This window comes from Leopardus geoffroyi, chromosome A2 (assembly GCF_018350155.1).
Source record: "Leopardus geoffroyi isolate Oge1 chromosome A2, O.geoffroyi_Oge1_pat1.0, whole genome shotgun sequence".
NCBI classification, from domain to species: Eukaryota; Metazoa; Chordata; class Mammalia; order Carnivora; family Felidae; genus Leopardus; species Leopardus geoffroyi.
Genome location: NC_059331.1, coordinates 96,048,363 through 96,071,109, shown reverse-complemented (window position 1 = coordinate 96,071,109; position 22,747 = coordinate 96,048,363). Strand labels below are relative to the sequence as shown.

Sequence of the window (22,747 nt, the reverse complement as noted above, 5' to 3'; positions counted from 1 at the left end):
TTGGTTTTATTTTCATCTTTTTTTTTTAAGTTTATTTATTTTGAGAGAGACAAAGAGAGAGAGTGCGTGCATGTAGGCACGAGGGAGGGGCAGAGAGAGAGAGGAAGAGAGAGAATCCCAAGCAGGCTCCTCGCTGTCAGCACGGAGCCCGATGTGGGGTTTGATCATGCAGGGCTCGATCTTACTAACTGTGAGAAGATGACCTGAGCTGAAACCAAGACTTGGGACACCTAACCGACTGAACCACCAAAGCATCCTGGTTTTATTTTTAAAATTGTTATGAAACACACATTACTTAAAGTTAACAATTTTAAAAGGTCTATTTCGGTGGCCTTAATACATTCAATAATGTTGTACAACTACCACATACATCTAATTCCCCAAATTCTCATCACCCCAAAAGAAAACCTCATACCCATTAAAGTAGTCATTCCCTAGTCCTTCCTCCTCTTCGGCCCTGGCAAACACTAGTGTGCTTTCTGTCTCTATGGATTTACCTATTCTGTATATTTCATATAAGTGGAGTTATTTAATATGTGACCTTTTGTGTCTGCCTCCTTTCACATAGCATAATGTTTCTGAGATTGATCCATATTGTAGAATGTATTAGTACTTCTTTCCTTTTTGTGACTGAGTAATATTCCATTGTATATGTATGTATACCTCACGTTTTATTTATCCATTCATCTGTTGATAGAGATTTGGTCTTCAACGTTTGGTTATTGTGAATAGTGCTGCTATAAATATTTGTGTGTAGGTATTTGTTTGTGAAAGTATTGTTTTTAAACATTATAAAATATCAGACAAAATGATCCTAATAAGGATTAAAAACAAAACTAGAAAACTAGAAAAAAACTGGGGCATATGATTACAATATTAACATTAAACAAATTCAGAAGCCAAGGAGTAAGAAAAATTTACATCTCTGAATATCCTAAGTGAAAACAGAAAAATACACAAACTTTTCTTGGAAAGCATTAAGAACACACAAACCATCCAAAGAAAAAAACTCAAATGAACAATCAATTTACAGAATAGTCAAGTAAAAAAATTCAAACAGGTACCATTTGTCTAAACTAGCAAAAATAAAAACACTGATAATATGTAATGCTAGCAGAAATATGTGGAAAAGAATTCTCTAACATGCTACTAGAAGAAAATAAACTGATATAATCTTTTAGGACAGTCTAACAACATCTATTAAACTATAAAATATGTACATCTCATGATCCATCAAACCAATTTCTACAAATTTATAGGGAATATACTTTTAAAATATGTATATAAATGCAGTAACAATTATTTATGATGACCATGATTATAACAGCATACATTTAGATAAAACATATAATGATTCAGGCACTGGTCTAAGTATTTACATATATTAACTCATTTAAGCATCACTACAATTCTCTGAAGTAGGGACCATTATTATCTCCATTTTAAGGAAGAAGAAACTGAAGCAGAGGAATAACTACTTAAGGACACATAGTATGTCACTCATGGGACTAAAATATGAATCCAGTCAGCATGGCTTCAGATTCATGTTTCAAACCACAATAATGACACAACTAGATAAAAATATATATGAAATAGATAAATATTCACTTTAGCCTGTTTTTAATATCAATAATATCTAAATTATTTAAATATTCATCAATAGGTAAGTGGTTAAAATGTGTAGATCATATTCTGATTTAGGAAAGATGGTCACGATATATTGTTAAGTTGAAAAAATATTTTAGAGTTGTGGAGGATGTGGAGAAAAAGAAACTCTCATGCACTGTTTGTGGGAATGTAAATTGGTATAGCTATTGTGGAAAAGAGCATGGATGTTCCTCAAAAAATTAAAAATAGAAATACCATATTACCGAGTAGTTCCACTACTAAAGAACTCAAAAACACTAATTTGAAAAGATATATGCACCCCTATGTTTATTACAGCATTATCTACAATAGTCAAGATATGGAAGCAATCTAAGCATCCACTGATAGATGAATGGGTAAAGATGTGGTGTATACACACATACCTGATGGAGTATCACTAAGCTGTACAAAAAGTATGAGATCTTGACATGTGCAACAACTGGATGGACATACAGGGTATTATGGCTAAGTGAAATAAGTCAGATAGAGACAAACAAATATCATATGATTTTACTTAAACATGGAACCTAAAAAAAACGAATAAAAAAAAAAAGCAGAAACAGACACATACGTACAGAGAACTAATGGTTGCTAGAGGGAGGGATGGTGAAGGGGTGGGCAAAATGGGTGAAGGGGAGTGTGAGAAATGGGCTTCCAATTATGGAATAAATAAGTCATGGGAATAAAAGGTACACATTAATTTATTAGGGAATAAAATTAATGGTATTGTAATAGCATTGTATGGTGATATAAGGTAGCTATATATTTGTGGTGACCACTGCATACCATACAAACTTGTTGAATTTTGCACAACTGAAACGAATGTAACACTATGTGCCAACTATACTTAAATTAAAAAAAAATTTTTACAGAAAAAAAATATTGTAGCAGAACTCAATGACCTTCCTTTTGCAATAAAAATTCTATGTTATACGTTTGTTTATATCATATGTATGTTTCTTAAACAAGACATACACACAAGAAATTGTTACCACTGTGGGGTAGAGTCAGGAAGGAGGAAATTTTTTACTTTTTTTTTTTTTTTTCAACGTTTATTTATTTTTGGGACAGAGAGAGACAGAGCATGAACGGGGGAGGGTCAGAGAGAGAGGGAGACACAGAATCGGAAACAGGCTCCAGGCTCTGAGCCATCAGCCCAGAGCCCGACGCGGGGCTCGAACTCACGGACCGCGAGATCGTGACCTGGCTGAAGTCGGACGCTCAACCGACTGCGCCACCCAGGCGCCCCGACATTTTTTAGCAATAAATACTCATTATAAATTTTAAGAAATGCATGAAAATAGAAAAATAATAATAGTAAAAAAACTTATCCATACCATAATTAGCATTTTGGCATACTTCAATCTCAATATATACTAGTCTTTTCTATATAATGAGTATCAAACTGTTATGCAACTTTTTGTTAACTTAATAGTTTATTATAGTTACATTAAATTCATTTAGATCTTAAGTCTATTGATAATGAATACTATTATTTTTCTGATTTAATTATAAGTTAAGATAGTATCTTTGATAAAAAGCCTAAATATAATCATAAATGTTTTTCAGTTTAATCACATTATTTTTAGAATATTACTGCTTAAATATTTTCTTCTGACTAAATTACATTAATTATTACAGTAATAGTATGTATATATGTATGTATGACTCAAGACGATAGATTATGAAAAGACAGACAGTATAGCAAATAGAGATGCTTTGGCTTGAAGTCCGAAGAATCGGTTTAGCTCACTTTGATCCTGGTAGGTTATTCAACTATTTTCTGGTTTATCTTCCTCATTTAAAAAAAGAAGGGGTCATAACAGTTACTTAAGCTTACTGTGTGAATTTAACAACCATGTGAAAGTGTTTAGGACATTGGCCTCTCTTTCTTTTTTTTTTTTTTTAATTTTTTTTTTTCAACGTTTATTTATTTTTGGGACAGAGAGAGACAGAGCATGAACGGGGGAGGGGCAGAGAGAGAGGGAGACACAGAATCGGAAACAGGCTCCAGGCGCTGAGCCGTCAGCCCAGAGCCTGACGCGGGGCTCGAACTCACGGACCGCAAGATCGTGACCTGGCTGAAGTCGGACGCTCAACCGACTGCGCCACCCAGGCGCCCCTGTTGGCCTCTCTTTCTATGTGTGACTTAACCTGAAAAAGCATTCCGATAAAATAACCTAATTTAAGAAACACAAAGGGTAAAAAAATATAAATTTCTTAATTCCAAGAAACTCAGTTCCTTTGGTAATCTGGAATACTGAAGCTCAAAATACTTAAGAAATACCATCTATGGATGTTCACTGTGTAAGCAGTGTGTCAGACACTGAAAATACTCTGTTGAATAAGGCAGTTATGATTCTGGCCCTCATGGAGTTGACAATCTAATAGGAAAGAAGGGCAAAAAAAAGAATAAATACATAAACAAAATCATTACAGCATGTGATGAGTGTTATAAAAAGTAGGGTGTTATGGTAAAGAATAATGGAAGGAGAGGGACCTATTTGGGAAAGAATAGTCCAAGATTGCCTCTCTGAAGAACTACTGAGCCAGCCAAAAGAAAAACTGGGAGAAGATTTCTCATGTAGAAAAGAGCAAATGCAAAAACCTTACTGTAGTCTAGGTATTATAATTAGAGCAAAATATGCTGGGAAGAAAGGTTTGAGATGATGTTGGGAGAGGTAGTAGTGAGACCATATAAGGTTTTATATCTGAGAGAATAGTTTGGATTTTATTCCAAGTACAATGAAAAGTCACTAAGTAATTTAAGAGATTTATATGATCTAATTTAAGTTTTAAAATGTCTTTCCAGCTTATGTGTACAAAATGGATTCTAGGGGGACCAAAACAGAAGGAAGGAGGTCAGTTAGGAAACTGTTACAGTACCTCAGATGAGAGGTTCGGGTGGAGAGGACCTGGGGAGGTAGGAGCAGAGACTAGGAGGAGTAAATGGATCTAGGTTATACTCTTGGAGGTAAAATTGACAACATTCTCAGATTGTTTGGATATAAGGACAAATGAGGAACTGAAACGCTTGCCCATTTATGCTTAAGCAATTCAGTGGAGGGAGGTAATGTTTATTGAAACAAGAAAGACTTAAAGGAAAACCAAAGAACAATGTCCCTGAGGCTAAGGGAAGAATGCTTCACTAAGAAGGGAGTGGTCAATTGTGTCAAGTGCTGCAGAGGAATTCAAGTAAGAGTGGGAGAGAACAGTACCCACTGGATTTGGCAAAATGGCAACTCTTGATATCCATGACAAATGCACTTCCAACAAAATAGAAAGGAGGAAAGTCACGCTGCAAGAGGCTCAGAGATATGGGGCTACAACTGAAGGGGGAGAGGGAGAAAAGTGGTCAATGGAGTGACTGTTTTGCTGTTTTTGTTTTGTTTTGTTTTTAAGATAAAAGTTAGCAAAGCATGTTTGCTGCTAAGAGCAACCTAGAAGACAGGAAGGACTGAGGAACAGGAGGACTGCAGTTTTAGAACAGTAGAAATGGTTAGGAGTTCATATTACACATTAGCATCTCTACTTAAATATAAGTAAACATATACATATTTTAGAGGACAGTTACCACCTCCAAGGTTTTCTAGATGTATTTTTATACTTATGGCTATATAAAAAAATTTTTTTTAATGTTTATTTATTTTTGACAGGGAGAGAGAGAGACAGAGCATGAGCTGGGGAGGGGCAAAGAGAGAGGGAGATACAGAATGCAAAGCAGGCTCCAGGCTCTGAGCTGTCAGCACAGAGCCCAACCCGGGGCTCGAACCCACAGACCGTGAGATTATGACCTGAGCCGAAGTCAGACACTCAACCGACTGAGCCACCCAGGCGCCCCTACTTATGGCTATACAGATGAAATGGTGTTAAGCATATTGCAGAGAAGACCACACAAACTGGGTTTTAAAGTAGAAAAATAAAATTTAATATAAAATCCATATCATTTATTTAAAAAAAAAAAAACCTTACCTCTCGTTTGTCTAACGCGGCATATTCAGCTTCTATTTCTTCAGCTTCAGGATCTCGTGAGAATACCATTTGTGATTCCAGATTGAGGGCCAAATCTTTGTGGTGCTGCTTTTCAGCACAATCACAAGGAGTATCTTTATTCTCATTCTCAGCAAACAAGTCTCCTCCGTGTTTTACTAAAAGCTAAAAAAGATTTTTTCAAAAACTTGCAACCACAGATTTAAACAGGTTACTTCATGCTACGTATTTGAAAAAATTAACAATATAATGAAGTGCAACAAAAATACAACAGTATGTACTTGAAATAACAATAAAAATTTAGATACCAGTGACTTTTTAAAAAAATATTTTTAATGTTATTTTTGATAGAGAAACAGAGTGTGAGCAGGGGAGGGGCAGAGAGAGAGAGAGAGAGAGAGACGCAGAATCAGAAGCAGGCTCCAGGCTCCAAGCTGTCAGCACAGAACCCGATGTGGGGCTCAAACTTACAGACCACGAGCTCATTACCTAAGCTGAAGTTGGACACTCAACCCACAGAGCCACCCAGGTGTCCCAATATCAGTGACTTCGATTTTAAGATGGTAATTCTTGTTTATTAGCATTTAAAAAAAATGTTCATTTTTGTGTGTGTGAGAGAAAGAGAGAAAGAGAGGAGACAGAGACTGGGTGGGGAAGGGGCAGAGAGAGAGAGAGAGAGAGAGAGAGAAAGAAAGAGAGAGAGAGGGAGACAGAATCTGAAGCAGGCAGAAAATCCAAAGCAGGCTCTGCTGTCAGCCTAAGAGCTTGATGCAGGGCTCGAACCCATACACCATGAAATCATGACCTGAACTGAAACCAAGAGTCAGACACTTAACTGACTAAGCCACCCAGGAGACCCAAACAATCTTTCAATTTTTTAAAAATATTTTATTATTTTATTATTTTTAAGAGAGACGGTGTGAGTAGGGGTGAGGCAGAGAGAGGGGAGACACAGAATCCAAAGCAGCTCCAGGCTCTGAGCCGTCAGCACAGAGCTCAGAACGGGGCCCGAACCCACAAGCTGTGAGATCATGACCTGAGCCAAAGTCAGACGCTCAACCAACTGAGCCACCCAGGTACCCCTACAATCTTTCAATTTTTAAAGGTGGGATTTCATTCCAAGAAATATCACCTTAAAAATACATGGAAAAGGGCACCTGGGTGGCTCAGTCAGTTGAGTATCCAACTTTGGCTCAGGTCATGATCTCACAGTTTGTGAGTCTGAGCCCTACATCAGACTCACTGTTGTCAGCGCAGAACCTGTTTCAGATCCTCTGCCCCCTCTCACCCCTCCCTAGCTTGCTCTCTCTCAAAAATAAATACACATTGGGGCGCCTGGGTGGCTCGGTTGGTTAAGCATCCGACTTCGGCTCAGGTCATGATCTCACAGTCCGTGAGTTCGAGCCCCGCGTCGGGCTCTGTGCTGACCGCTCAGAGCCTGGAGCCTGTTTCACATTCTGTGTCTCCCTCTCTCTCTCTGCCCCTCCCCTGTTCATGCTGTGTCTCTCTCTGTCTCAAAAATAAATAAACGTTAAAAATAAATAAATAAATAAACAAACAAACATTAAAAAAATACATGTAATAGTGACTTATTTATTACTATTGAGGTTTCTGACAGTTTTGCAGAAGTTAAATATGTTGTTACTAGAGGCTATAGGTTCAAATTTCCCCATTATGTCTATAGAAACATTAGGAAGGACATTATGCCATGAGGACCATAATCTAGGACACAATCTACCCTAAAGGACAGCCTGACAATTAGTCATGGAGCTGATTCTTTTATAGAATTCAGTCATGATCATAATAACATAGTAACGGCCACCATTTATTGAGTGTCTTCTAAGTTCCAAGCCTGATGTTAAGGAATTCAAGTACACATTCTTATTTAATATTAACAACCCCAGGGATATTATAATGTCTCAGAAAAGTTAGGTAACTTGACCAAAATTACCCACCTGGCAAGCAAGAGAACTGGGATTCAGACAAAAGTTTGACCAATTTCTTATAACCATAATTGGATATTGTACAGACACACAGAACAGGCTGATCACATAAATTAAAAGAAGTCAAATACATCCTGGGTCCACCATAAAGTTCTACCTAGATCTTACTTATGATCTAAAAGTGAATAGTTTTTATTTTTTATTTTTTATGGCATTTAATAAAAAAGGTAGCTTCTTCCCATTTTCTTCCATATAATTTTATCTTCTCTCCCTACAACAAACATTCAGATCTTCCTATAAAGTTTCTTTATTGCTTTTGGAACTGGAATCCTTATGATTCCTCTATAGCCATCCCAAGAGGCCTGACAACATAAAGGACTTATATCAATGCTGGGCCTGAAAGCCATGGGCTAACTTGACAAGCCCAATGGATATGACCTTCAGTTTCTTGCTCTAGGCTGAAGGTACACCTCAGAGCTAAAATGGTTTAAAAAAATTGGTTTTAATTGTTAAAAACAAGCATAGAAATAAATCAGGAAGAATACAGCTTATGGCCACAAAGCTTAAAGTATTTACTCTTTACATCTGGCCCTTCAAAAAAAATTGTTAAGCATATCTCTAAGCAGTCACTGCTGTAGCTACCTTCTAGAGCCTGCTATTTACCACCTAGAACCTTCCTAGTCAAAGTATCAACTGGGAGTTTGTTAGAAATGCTGAATCTCAGCCTTAACTACCCAAATCCCTTCCACTCCAGTCCTCTGAATCAGAATCTGATTCTGATGTCCAAGAGATTCTTAAGCACATAAAAGTCTGATAAGCAGTGACCCTAGACTATCACCTATGTGTCTGTGGAAATGGATATATTTACATTTTATAATATACTCAATACTGGGGACTTGTAGTAAGTCCAGAGACTTATCATACCTATAGTACAGTCTATTACTATTTTTTAGCTTTTCTGCTTCACAGGGTACCCAATCCTAACAGACAATTAACTATTTGCTTCTGATTGCTATTGCACTAAGAGAGCCGACTTTATTTTCTGTTTTTTTATTCAGAGTAGTCGGAAAATGATTTCTAAAATGAACACTGGGAAAGCTTTCAAAGCCTTGATGTATGTGATTTACTTTCACAACAGATATTACCACAGAAGAGATTTAAGTATTAGCCAACAAGATAAATCACCTTTAACTTAATGCCCCAGTCCTTAACAAAAGCAAAAACAACAAAATTTAAGAGGTTATGCCATTCCAGAATACTGCTGTGAGGAACCTTCTTAAGAGGATATACTGGAGTGTAGACTGCATTCCTTGGGATTAAAAAAAAATGGGGGGGGGGGTGGCACCTGGGTGGCTCAGTTAGTTAAGCGTTCAACTTCGGCTCAGGTCACGATGTCAAGGTTCTTGGGTTTAAGTCCTGCGTCAGGCTCTGTGCTGACAGCTCAGAACCTGGAGCCTGCTTTGGATTCTGTGTCTCCCTCTCTCTGCCCCTCACCTGCTCGCACTCTCTCAAAAAATAAATCAATATTAAAAAAAAATTTTTTAATTAAAAAAAATGGGTGTGTGAAGAGGGAATGTGTGAGAAGCCATCACTGAGAATCACTGCTGAATGTATTTAGAACTTGGATAAGATTTCTTGCCTTCATTGGTAATCTATCTTCAAAAGGGGTTCCCAAATGACTGGAGTGGAGGCAAGGGGACTACAAAGAACTATATCTCATTGCTGCAATTGGAACCTGTAGAGAAATTCATAATTGGTGATAAAATGTAGGGTCCATTTTTGTAGCCATTTGTTTTGGCAAGTTAGGTCAGCATGTATGTACCTTTGGTATAGAAGCTAGCTAACAGCAGTACTGCTTGACACTGGAGCAGTACTTAAACAGTATTCCAGCTTGGGGTGCCTGGGTGGCCCAGTTGGTTAAGCGTCCGACTTCAACTCAGGTCATGATCTTGAGGTTTGTGAGTTCAAGCCCCACGTTAGGCTCTGTGCTGACAGCTCAGAGCTAGAGCCTGCTTCAGATTCTGTGTCTCCTTCTCTCTGAGCCCCTCCCCCACTCATGCGCATGCGCTCTCTCTCAAAAATAAACAAACATTAAAAAAATTTTTTTAAAAAGTTATTTCAGCTTGCTGACATTTGGGGCATCAGGTTGGGAACACCAATAAGTGAAAGATGTTTTAGGTAGGGATATCCATGAAATCGATGCTGCAAAAAGTCAGATGTTCTGCTTTTATACAGTAAGGAAGTTACTTGGGGTTCTGAACAGGTAGTTGTTTTTTTTTTTTTTTTAATTATAATTTTTTATTTTTTATTTTTTTTTGAACAGGTAGTTTTTAATCACCTTCCTTACTCTCAAAGCAAGGAGGACTGAATACTTTATTCAAAAGTGATTTTTAGTCTATTTTATACACTTGGTAGTACATGAAATGTTCTAACTTAAAAGAAACATCTGATTATTACTATCTCAACACATCTGCTCATCTATTTTGCCTTCCTTTCTGTTTATAACCTCAAAGGGAGAGGGGTAGGGCAGCCCCTAGTATTCAAGACAAATCCCTCCCCAACCCTTTGACCCATAATCTAAGTGGCTGGTAACTCAGGACAAGTCAACTGACTTAAGTCTCAGTATACACAAATCCATGGGTAAAATGAGGTTTATACAATCTTGAGAAAAGATGTTGAAAAAAAGGTAATTGTTAAAGTCTGTTCTGGTTGAAAATTACCATTTCATCATCTCTATTTCCTGTATGACCTTGAGCAGTCCATTACCCCTCTATCTTCCCTCTACAACTTTTTATTGGCTCCTGGTACATGCGTTCTTTATCTTAATTTTGTTATCCTTCTAGTTACCTTCCCAATGTTTTCCTTTCTTTCCCAGCCACATTTCTCAAATTAGTGACTGACACCCACTGTCTCTCCACTTCCCCAGCAAATGACTCAATTACTCCCAGCAATGACTTTTACCCTGATCATTTCACTAAAACAGTATTTCTGAAAATTGTAAGTACTCTCAAATTCAACAGCCATTCTTGGTTTTCTAATAGCTTTACCTCTTTGCAGCATGTCACATGACTGATTATCTTCTACCCTTGAAATTCTCTTGGCACCCTTGACAGTGTTATCTCAGTTCTTTTCTCTGCTTTTTCTTTTTGCTTCATAGGCCACCTCTTTTTTTCACTCCCTTTAAATACAGGTATTCTCCAAATTGATGCTGTGACTTTAACTCTGTAATTTTGTCTATAAGTTAAAGTCTTTTCCTTAGGCTACTCATCTATACCCTGTTTTTAGTTTTTGACTCTATGCAGATGACACTTAATTCTAAATCTATATTCTTTACTCCCAAACAACTAGTCCTAATTTTCAATAACCTGAATACCATTTCATGTAGCTAATCCAGGACCTTAATATCCATCCTTCTAAATGAAAACTCAATTCGGTATTTGAACAAATTCCTTTACCTCATCTTACTTTTTAAATGTCTGTTAATTGATAGCAGGCTTCAAAGTAATCCAGGCTCAAAACCATACACATTCTACTTAAAAATAATTTGCTTTACTCTAAGTATGACAGCAGATTGTTATAGAAAATGTGGAAAATCAAATCATTCAAAGAGAGCTTAACATTAACATTTTAAAGTCTCCATCTTTTTTTTTAAGGCACAGATTTTACTTTTTTAAGTAAGCTCTAGGCCCAATGTGGGACTTGAACTCCCAATCCTGAGATCAAGAATCAGGCAGGTGCCCCTAAAGCTTCCATCATATTTAACCCTTAGTCTCCCACACTTTCTTGTATCAATTGACCAAGTCACCAAATGCTACCAGGTCTTCACAATGTCCCTTGCATCTGCCTCATTCTTTCATTTCCAATACAACCACACAAATCCAGGCTTTTTTTCAGTTCATACCAGAATTAGTGCAGTAATTTAGCTCCTATCATTCTCTTTAGTACACTGGTTTTCAACCTTGGCTGCCCACTGGAACCATCTGGAGAAGTTCAAATACTAGTGTCTAGGCCCCCACCTCAGAAATTACAATTTTATTGATCAGAGATAGGGTCTACATTATGGGATTTTTTTGCATGCAGCCATGTTTACAACTACTGTTCCAGCACAAAGGCTTTCAAACTGTTTAAGAATCATCTGGGTAGCCTGATAGTCGTATTAGGGGGAAATGGGGTGGGGTGGGATGGGGACTAGATATATGCACTTTTTACAAGAAGCGTTATGATTCCACTATAGGTGTCTCACTGACTATCCTCTATGCCAGGACTTCTGAAACCTTAATGTGAATACGAATCACCTTGGTATCTGGTTAAACTACAGATTCAGATTTATTTGGTCTGGAATGAGGCCTAAGATTCTGCATTTCCAACAGGTTTCCAAATAATTAACGCCAGTGCCAGTCTGAGGACCACTGTTTGTGTGGCAAGGCATCAAGAAACACTGCTTTACAAGTATCCCATTCAAATCTATTCTACACAACAACCATTAGGCTAATCTTAACCATATTTGCTTTCATAATAGCACTTCTCTGATAAAAAATTTTCAGTGGCTCAACTTTCTAGAAATCTCAAATTCTTGGCCTTGGCATTTAGTATTTTCTACTTGGTATGGCCTCTATCTTTATTTTAAGTCATCTGTCTTATCATTCTTCTGCAAAATGCTTTAATCTGCATATGTCTGAGACCTGGAACAGTGCTTCTCAAACTCTGACATGTAAACAAATAACCAGCAGAACTTGCTTAAAATATTCTTGGAGTTTACCCCGAGAGATTCTGATTTGGAAATGTGGAGGCCTGGTGGGGCCAAGATTTTGTATTTATAACAAGCTCCCAGTAATAGCTGATGCTACAGGTCCGAGGGGCACACTTTTAAGTATCCTCCAAATACTAATATCTTACCCACTCAAATTATACTACTACCCATGAATTCTTCCAGGATAAGTAAAATTAAAATGGTCTCTCTCTTCAATGCCTTTAATATTTACTGCCCAAATAATTAATATAGCCCTTAGCATAGAAACATTTTGGAGGTAGAAATGAGATCACAATTTTCTTGATTAAATATTAGAAAACTGAGGCTCAGATAGGCAGTTACTCAGTTGCTGAGCTGGGACGACAATTTCTGTATTCTTTTGAGTTTTAAAACTCCAGGTGCTAAAAAACACAATATAATTAAATAAAACTCTTCAGTCTGACCTGTGAATGGTTTTTATGACTTTCCAATGAAGTGTGAAATGCTCTGATAGCTGCCAAAGTGTCAAATAGGCCTTATGGCTGTAAAGAGAAAAGTGATTTACCACCTTTGGTTTTCTAGTGACCTCTATTTGATCTAACAATAAGTATCCATACTTAAAGCTTTGAATAAGCAAGTAGGACAGGGGTGCACAGGAAATACCCAAGATAATGCTCATTTAAAAACACACTTTTCACAAAGAATGAAGCACTATCAAAACCAATAACCTCTGCACATCAACCGTTTATCGAATGACTATAACAGGAAAAGCACTAATAGAAATAAAATGAGGCTTAATGACTAAGCTGACTCTTAGGGAAGTCTGCCAAGAGGAGAAAGATCACTGGGCTTTTAATTGGGGCATGCTAATAGAACTAACCCATCATTCCTCTCCAAAGCCCATCTCTACTCTAAAGAAATAGAAAAACAAAAACTCAGCAACTAAGAAAAAATGCATTATTCACTGTATTAAATAAATTCTTTTTTTTTTTTTTTTTTAAATTTTTTTTTTTTCAACGTTTATTTATTTTTGGGACAGAGAGAGACAGAGCATGAACGGGGGAGGGGCAGAGAGAGAGCGAGACACAGAATCGGAAACAGGCTCCAGGGTCCGAGCCATCAGCCCAGAGCCTGACGCGGGGCTCGAACTCATGGACCGCGAGATCGTGACCTGGCTGAAGTTGGACGCTTAACCGACTGCGCCACCCAGGCGCCCCCTGTTGTCTGTTCCTATACAGTCCATGAACTAGAAACTGTTCTTACATTTTTAAATGGTTGAATGAAAAATCAAAAGAATATTTCATTATATGCGGAAATCATAAGAAAGTCAAGTGGGAGTGTCCATAAACAAAGTTTTACCGAACACTGCCATGTTCATTTGTTTACATATTGTCTATGGCTGCTTTCAGGCTACAATGGCTGAGTTGAGCAGTTGCCTAAAATATTTACTATTTGGCTTTCACAGAAAAGTTTGCTGACCCCTAGAAAAATTCTTTGGAATATAAAAAAATTAGAATTAGAGGGCCTTCATTTATCATTTGTCCTTATATATGTTTAACATACAAGCATTTTCAACTTTCAAACAATTGCAGCCCATTCCTCTTTGTGTTACTTTTTATCTCCTAAATGAGTTTGAATCATTTGTGAAACTCCAGATTTTCCTACTTAACGAAGTTTTGATAAATACACCAAAGTGAGGATTCAATATAAGCACCTGGTTACAGAGTAGTCAACAGAGATTAAAAAGGAGGCTGGCCAAAAGAGAAAAGGAAGAGCTCTATTCTGCAAATGAGTGGCATGAGTTTGGTGCAAAAAAACAAAAACAAAACCAAAAACCAGTCCAAGGTAAATTCAGTTATCAAGATTAGATATAGGGATAATGATGGCATCACTAATAGAAGGCAGTCATGAGGAGGAGCTAGAGGGTAGAAACGACTAAGTACAGTTTTTGAAATGTTGAATTTGACAGACTCTTGGAATATCAATACAAGGAAGTCAACTCAGGAGCAGTATAGCAGGAGAACTACACACTCGGTTGCGGTATCTTATATAGAGCCACTGATACCACCACACTTGGAAGTTCCCAGAAGAACTCTATGATTAAGAGTTTTTTCTTATGTTATGTTGCGCGTGTGTGTGTTTTGTACCTGTAGCTTACTATGCAATACAATTATTACAAGGAGAAGGGGAAGTTTTAAAGTTAATCTTTCATTTTTATGGTTTGAAATAATGAGCCAAAAAAAACATAAAGAAAAACGAACCTTTTTAATTATTAAATGTACATAAGAAATTATCACCTGATGAGTTCATCAACTCTGTCTTTAAATAAACATAGAAAAACATTTTAAAGAATTAGAAAAGGTATATTTTCATAGAAATGAGTAAAAAAAAAAAAGCTTGGCCTTAACTATGCAATCAAATAATCAATTTAGCCTTAAAGGCTATACACTGAAAATGGGGTCTATTTTATAGCAATCAAAGATCAACAGAAAATTAGTGCTAAAAGGGGTCTTTTGAGGTAATGGTGATAATTTGCTCCTGGATGGTTGGAACTGATAACCTCAAAGAGATTTAGTGACCCACTCAAGGTACTACAGATAATCACTGTGAAGACTAAGTCCTTTAGCTTTACGAAAAAATTAATACTTGATAACACTCTTTTAACTCAAGGAGTATGATACTACATGAAGATAACTATAGACTAATACTGTAAGAAGTATTGTTATTAGGTTCTTTATTTCAATGTATTTGTTTTATGTACTAGTATTATTAGAAAACACAGTAAGACATCTGGAAATTAATTACACTTCCCACGGAAACTCTTCTAGTTTAATTAGTAGTAAGCATTACCAAAAGTCATTCAAGGCCTAAGGCCGGGCAAGTGTACACTCATGTATATATACAAGATTAAAGATAACTTTATATAGGTAAAATGATACGCTGGATGTTGAGGAAAACAAGAATAAATACAATCAAGGTGTTTATAGGACTCTTTTTGGATTTTTACATTTGGGCAAAGAGTTCCTCTGAATACAGAAAAATGAAAATAGTCCCCCAACGGTGTGGTTTATGAATGTGATTTGCTGACAGATCAAACAGTTGAAACATACACACACATTCATTCACACAAAGCAAATCATCAGGCCTGTTAATTCAGAATAAACCTAGCACTAATCTCCTTCACTGAGCAAAAAATAAAACTGGTAAAAACACTGTACTCAATTTTGGAGAACAATTTAATAAGCATGTCATTGTAAACATACTTCAAAATCAACAAGTACTAAAGCAATGCTTCTAGGGAATTTTTGGAGGCAAGATATTAAAGCAGCAAAATAAGAGAATTATTACTACTATCAAGAATACGCTATTATCTACTCTAACCCACTTGAGAAATATGCAATCTCATCAATTATGATGAGTCACTATAGCAGAGATTCTTTCATAGGAGGTGGGCACAGAACAATACACAAAAAGGTTTGTATAAAAAGTCAAAAAGGTTTGTATAAAAAGGAATTCAGAGCACCTGCATGGCTCAGTTAGTTAAGCATCAGACTCTTGGTTTTGGCTCAGGTCATGATCTCACAGTTCGTGGGTTTGAGTCCCGTGTTGCGCTCTGCGTGGAAAGTGTGGAGCCTGCTTGGGATTCTCTATCTCTTCTCTCTCTGCTCTCTCTCTGTCTCAAAATAAACTAAATAAACTAAAAAAAAGTCAAGTCTCAGGAATTCTACTGATAGCACCACCATCCCCAAATCCTAGGACATCCTTCCACCACGCTATAAATCAGTGTTAGAAAGCTCTGCTTAAAAAAATAGTCTCAGGTTAAATGACTGTCACTAACTTGCTAGTGGGCAAAGGTGACACAATCTTAAGAGACAAAATAGCAAAGATTCTAAAAGATTTATTGATTTATTTATTTACATTTATTTTTGATGTTTTTAAATGTTTTATTTATTTTTCAGAGACACACACACACACACACACACACACACACACACACACACACACACACAGAATTCAAAGCAGGCTCCAAGCTCCAAGCTGTCACCATAGAATCCGACGTGGGGCTCAAACCCACAGGCTGGGAGATCATGACCTGAGCCAAAGTCAGATGCTTAACTGACTGAGCCGCCCAGCACTCCTAACTAAAAGATTTTTTTAAAGTTTGTTTGTTTGTTTGTTTTGAGAGAGAGTGTGAGTGGGGAAGGGGCAGAGAGAGAGAGGGAAAGAGAGAACCCCAAGCAGCCTCTGTGCTGTCAGCATGGAGCCCAGTGCTGGGCTCAACCTCATGAACCGTGAGATGATGACCTGAGCTGAAATCAAGAGTCAGATGCTTAACCGACTAAACCAAGGCGCCCCAAAGATTCTAAAAAATTAACCGGTATCACAAATAATACCAATAAATAAAACATAAGATCAGAAGTATATATTTATAAAGTGTATATAAAAATATATATTTAAATAGATACGAATATATATTTAAATATACAAATTTATATATATTTATATTTTATATACTTATATTTATTTAAATATATATATTTATATATGTAAGTATATACTTATATACTTATATATATACAAATATATATATATATTTAAAGAAACACTAAATTTTCAGATATGTATTTCAATCTGATTAGGATCATTGCTTTTCCATCAAAGATCTACATTTTTGGTAACATAGATATTCTGTGATCCAATCTATAATGATCCCCACTCACACTTGAATATATCTACAGAAGAACTTTTATGAGTTATGTACAGATTGACATGAATGTAGCTGAGAAAAACCCATTCTGATGTATGTATAGTAGTGATGATACTATAAACAGTAATGATTTCTTAGCTAAGATCCTGTATTATATGGCTGATTTTACCTAAGCCTGTTGTTATATATGAAATATATACATGGAAAAATTCAAATGCAATATAGTCTTCAGGAGCACATTAACATTAATGAAGATTAAACAGAAAATCAGCACATTTTAAATTACAAATGTTTTGGGGCACAGAGCCTGCTTGAGAGAGGGGGATTCTCTCTGCTCCTCCCCAGCTTACATACTGCACACCCCCCAAAATAAACATTTAAAAAATAAAAAAATAAATTACAAATGTTTTTTTAAAAGACTGAAATAAATATATTCATTAATATTTATCCCTTGCTTAGGGAACTGATCAATTCTAGATAATACAGCTGTAAGTGACACTTGGTAAGATGTGCCACATCTAATATGTATAAACTGGTTTCTAAAAATCAACGCAAAAGTAGAACATATCTCTACTAAAGCCGTTGCTCTCAGTGACAGGGTTTAATTGATGACTGTTATCTTCTGGGATGTTAGCCAATTTTTAACTGCTCTTGATTCCATTTTATTCCCAAGGTAGACTTGTTTATGGATTTGTTTTTAATCTTTCCCTAAAATAAGGGAATGAGTTTATTTAAAATGGGTCCAGATTCTTATAGAACCACAAAGCAGACAAAAAGGACTAGTTAAAGTAACTGTTAAGCAAAACAAGCTCTGATTATTACGTATTACCAAATACACAACTTTTAGAGTATTAGAAAACAAAGTTTTACCTCTACACAGGTTTTCATCCCTGAGGCAGCAGCATAGTGTAGGGGTGTGTTTTTTTTGTTATCAACAGCATCAATAGCTGCTCTCTCATATTCGCCTTGGTCAAGTTTTGCTCCTTTCCATCTTAAGATCATCTGCAGACAATCTGCTCTTCTGAAATCATCTTCTGCCGGGCGTGCTAAGCGAGGATGAAGGGCTCCTTCAGATATCATAATTTGAGGTCCCATACACAACAAATGCATAGATGTTTCATTGTGCACATTCCGTTTATTTGGATTTCCATCTCTACCAAAAAGAAAAGTCCTAAAATGGTAAAGAAAAAATGAAAAGCAGTTTCTTTCTATCTTGAAATAAGAACACACAGAAGATAAATTTAAAAGATAAACTCTATTCCTAAGATGTTAATAAAATGTCTATTGAAGTACTGTTTTACAATAAGCTAAATGACTAATTCTTACAGTTATAAAAACTCCCTTCTAGAACAAAATACTAAAAGAAAGCAAGCTGAATATCTTTATGGTATTGGCTAATAAAAGAAGAGGGATAGGAAGAGGAAAAGGAAGGAAAAATGAAGAAGTGAAGAAAAAAGGGAAGACAAGAAAAAAGGAAGGGGAGGAGGAAAGAAAGCAACAGAAAGGGTCATGTATAGATTAATATGTCAATTACATAGATGTTTTAGGGTACATTCTTACACATTTCACAGCAACTTTTTTTTCTTTATTATTCTTCCCTATTTCTCTCAGGTACATCTTTACTTAGTAAGGATGGTGGCAATGAATATAAGTACAGCTAGTAATGCATAAGTCTAATTTTTAGACCTAGGAAAAATTTTTCTACTTGATAGTCATTGGCTAGCCTTTGAAAGAATAAGATATATATTTGTGCAGTGTAATACTGTTTGAGGAGAATAAGTTGTGGTTAGTCCTAGAAGACCAAGATCTAATTCCACAGTGATAGCCTTTACCAATGACAGGTCTAGGTGAGCTCCCTTAACTAATGCCAAACCTAGACCTGACAGCTATGCCTATTTCCCTGATACATCTTTGTACTAGGATCATAGGATTAATAATTGAGCCAATTTAGTGGCTATAATAGGATACTGGAAAATAGGTTGGGAAAAACAGCTGCAATATAGTCAGCCTATATGAGAAAACACACAAATACATTATGAAATGGGCATATAAGTCCCATAACTGATGATGAATGCCTACATTTACTGTGGAGGGCTGATATCATTTGCATTTCTATGCCCAAGTCCAGAATAGCAATGGGAGGGTAGCAGAGCCAAACTCTAACCCCTAGGTACAGTTGGGTTGCTTTTAGGTTAGTTTCAGCTTAGTCATATGGGTCTGATAGAAAAAACTGACGATAAAGGAACTAGGATGGACTCTTCAATTTGAATGAGTTAGTCAAGCTGGGAAGCTCTTATGAGAAAAAGGCTGAGTAAGGAAGAGGTCCTATATATCATTTAGTCTCTCAGTTTATTCAGGAGACCTCAGGTCCTCATCAACACAGAACATTTAATGCAAGTTGGAAGGAGGTCAGTTGATACAGAGAGATCTCTTTCTCTTATTAAAAATCTCTAGGTCCTCCCCAATATAGAGAAGAGACAGATCATTTTGCAAATGTTCTCATATCCAATCTGCCAGACTCTGATTAATCAAACAAAAAAGTTTATTATTCTGAAGTTAAAATATTAAAATAGCTTCTTTATACGTATTTACTCAGGAAAGGTTCTTAAATTTATTAGACATAGTACCACACCTCTATAAACATTCTGTGCTAAAACTATAAATGGGGATAGGAAAGGCTAGATAAAATGTGGCTTACACAGAACCCTACAGAATCTGAATTTTATTTTCTAAATAAATTTTTAAGAAATGAATTTTTTGTTGTGAATTAAATGCTTCTTAGAAAAGGTTTTAATTTTGAATATACTTTTAGAATATCATTTTAATTTTAGTTATCCACTAGAATCACACTATATAATTCAACCATTATAAATACATATTATCATCAATTGTTGACATGGGGAAAATATTGTATGTTTTCCTTTTTTTTTTAAACTTATAAGCAATATTATGGTCATATAAACAAAACTACCCATGTTCCTGCCTCCCTAAAACAACTGTTAGAATTATTCTGTATACTTGGGGCACCTGGGTGGCTCAGTTGGTGGCATCCGACTTTGGCTCAGGTCATTATCTCACAGTTTGTGGGTTCAAGCCCCTCATCAGGCTCTGTGCCGACAGCTTACAGCCTGGAGCCTGCTTCAGACTCTGTGTCTCCCTCTCTCTCTACCCTTCCCCCGCTTGTGCTCTGTCTCTCTCAAAAATAAACAAACTTAAAAAAAGATTTTTTTAAAGAATTCTGTATTCTCTTCTAGTTTGAGGTATAGTATATGTGCTGCCGAAGTGAGCACTAATTTGAGGTATAAACATTCATAGCTAGACTTCATAATTTTTTATTGTATAGAATACTAAGATTTGTATTTCCCATTTCTCCTATAACCAGACATTTAAGTGATGCCAAAGTTTTTCTATTTAAAGTAACACTGTGTTGAATGTCATTGTTCCTATAGATATTTATTTCTTATAAGTAATTCCCTTTAGGATAAATTTTCACAAGTAGATTTACCTAGTCAGAAGATATGAACCATGTATTAGTTGTTAATGAGCTATTTATTATGTAACTTGCCCAAGATCACATAGCCTAAAAATGACAGAATTGGGATTAGAGCCTGGCAGTCTATATTACATGTCATGTTCTTGACCAGTCTATTATACTGCTGGCTTGAGAGATCTACGGTGCTGTCTTGAGAGATTCCTAATGCTGTGTCACCAGTCTAGATCATAAGAGTAATATATATTCAATTCATCTGTCAAAATTATAGCAAGAAACTGCTGTGACACTGTACTGAGGATTTCAGGAAGAACAGGATATAGACCCTGCCTTAGAATCCCCACTTCAATATGACTCTAATCTTATCAATGCGTTGAAATGGCCCTCGTCACATCACCAGGAATTTCCTAAGAACTAAATTCATCATCATTGTCCTTCTCTTCTCTTTTTTCTTTTTTTTTAAAATTTATTTATTTAAATTCAAGTTAGTTATCATACAGTGTAATACTGGTTTCAGGAGTAGAACCCAGGAATTCATCACTTACATATAACACCCAGTGCTCATCCCAACAAGTGTTTTCCTTAATGCCCATCCCAACTCAACTCTCTTCCAGTAACCCTCATTTTGTTCTCTGTCTTTAAGAGTCTCTTATGCTTTGCTTCCCTCTCTATTTTTATCAAATTTTTCTTAAACAATTTTTTAGCACTTCTCTTTACCCATGATGATAGCTCTACTTCCTAACCCCTTATTGGAAGCAAATTCAGTTCTTTTTTTTTTTTTTTTTTAAATTTATTTATTCTTTTTTTTTTTTTTTCCAACGTTTATTTATTTTTGGGACAGAGAGAGACAGAGCATGAACGGGGGAGGGGCAGAGAGAGAGGGAGACACAGAATTGGAAACAGGCTCCAGGCTCTGAGCCATCAGCCCCGAGCCCGACGCGGGGCTCGAACTCACGGACCACGAGATCGTGACCTGGCTGAAGTTGGACGCTTAACCGACTGCGCCACCCAGGCGCCCCGCAAATTCAGTTCTTGAATCCATTTTCTTCTTCATATAACCTCCCTCCTTCAGAGAGCAAATCTGTTCTCAAAGCCATCTATTTTTCAATGGTTTCTGTGAATATGTTTTGAAATGGTAAAGTATTATCAGAACCCAAATGATAGACAATGATGGTGGAATCACAGTTTTTTTTTTTTTTTTAATTAATTTATTTATTTTGAGACAGACATAGTGCAAGGAGGGGAGAGACAGAGAGAGAAGGAGAGAATCCCAAGCAGGCTCCATGGAGCCCAATATGGGGCTTGATCTCAGGAACCATGAGATCATGACTGGAGCTGAAATCAAGAGCTGAACGCTTAACCAACTGAGACACCCAGGTGCCCTGGAATCATGGTTCTCCTAAAGGGCTTCTATTATTACTTTTGTGATATTTCTTAATGCTCTATCATCCTTTCTGATTTCTTGTTTGACCTCTAGACCATATTCTAACTCTTTATAGGCTCCTTTCTTCTGCATATTCCACTATCATCTCATATTCAACTGATCTCCCTCCAAAATAATAGTCAGCCCTGCCAGGGCCTCAATTTCTTGCCATTAGCATTCTTATTCTTCCAGTCACTAACATGTATATATTCCTTTCAGTTCCTTTTAAACCTTCTCCTTCATGCAACAAGTATTTATTGAGCAGTTGTAACTTGGCAGGTATTATTCTAAAACTTAGGCATATTGTGAAGAAAACAAATTAAGTCCCTGTCCTTATGGGGTTTGCAGGCAAGGAGGGGTAGGAGAGGAGAACTTCAATCCATTTAATTCATTAAAAGAACTTAATTCCTAAAATACAAGAGTCAAAAAATAGAAATCAACAATTAGAACTCTTTTAATTCTCAAAACTTGATATTAATGTATGTTCTAATAAAGGTCTTAGATTTTATTTACACCATAAGATAGTCCCCTTTTATTTCCAAAGAAGCAAAAGAGGCTACTCTCTAAAATCTAAGGAACAGCATAATTCCCATTTTATACATGACTTTCCAGAAGATAGAACTAAAAAGTTATATATCCCAACCTTGACACACTGACTGCAAAGTCTAACAGTCTTTTTGCTATATTAAGTAGTAGCTATTTATGAATATGGATTTAGTTTCTCATGAAGAAGGCAATGTGGTATGGTATAAGGTAAATACAGAGAATTTGGGTTCAGAGAGATATGGAGCTCCTAAACTGTAAACTACCCTTCTTT

At 36.4% G+C, this 22,747-nt stretch overlaps 1 protein-coding gene across 3 annotated transcripts in view; it reads right to left on the bottom strand.

Annotated features, from left to right (window-relative positions):
- The window catches only part of ANKIB1 (ankyrin repeat and IBR domain containing 1), a 145,791-nt gene that overhangs the window by 64,948 nt on the left and 58,096 nt on the right, over positions 1-22,747 (bottom strand). For all 3 annotated transcript variants that reach the window (XM_045497041.1, XM_045497043.1, XM_045497042.1), the window contains exons 3-4: positions 17,888-18,188; positions 5,620-5,802 (exon numbers count right to left, since the gene is read on the bottom strand). In XM_045497041.1, coding sequence (XP_045352997.1) covers positions 5,620-5,802; positions 17,888-18,188 — 484 coding nt within the window. The remainder of the gene's footprint in view (positions 1-5,619; positions 5,803-17,887; positions 18,189-22,747) is intronic.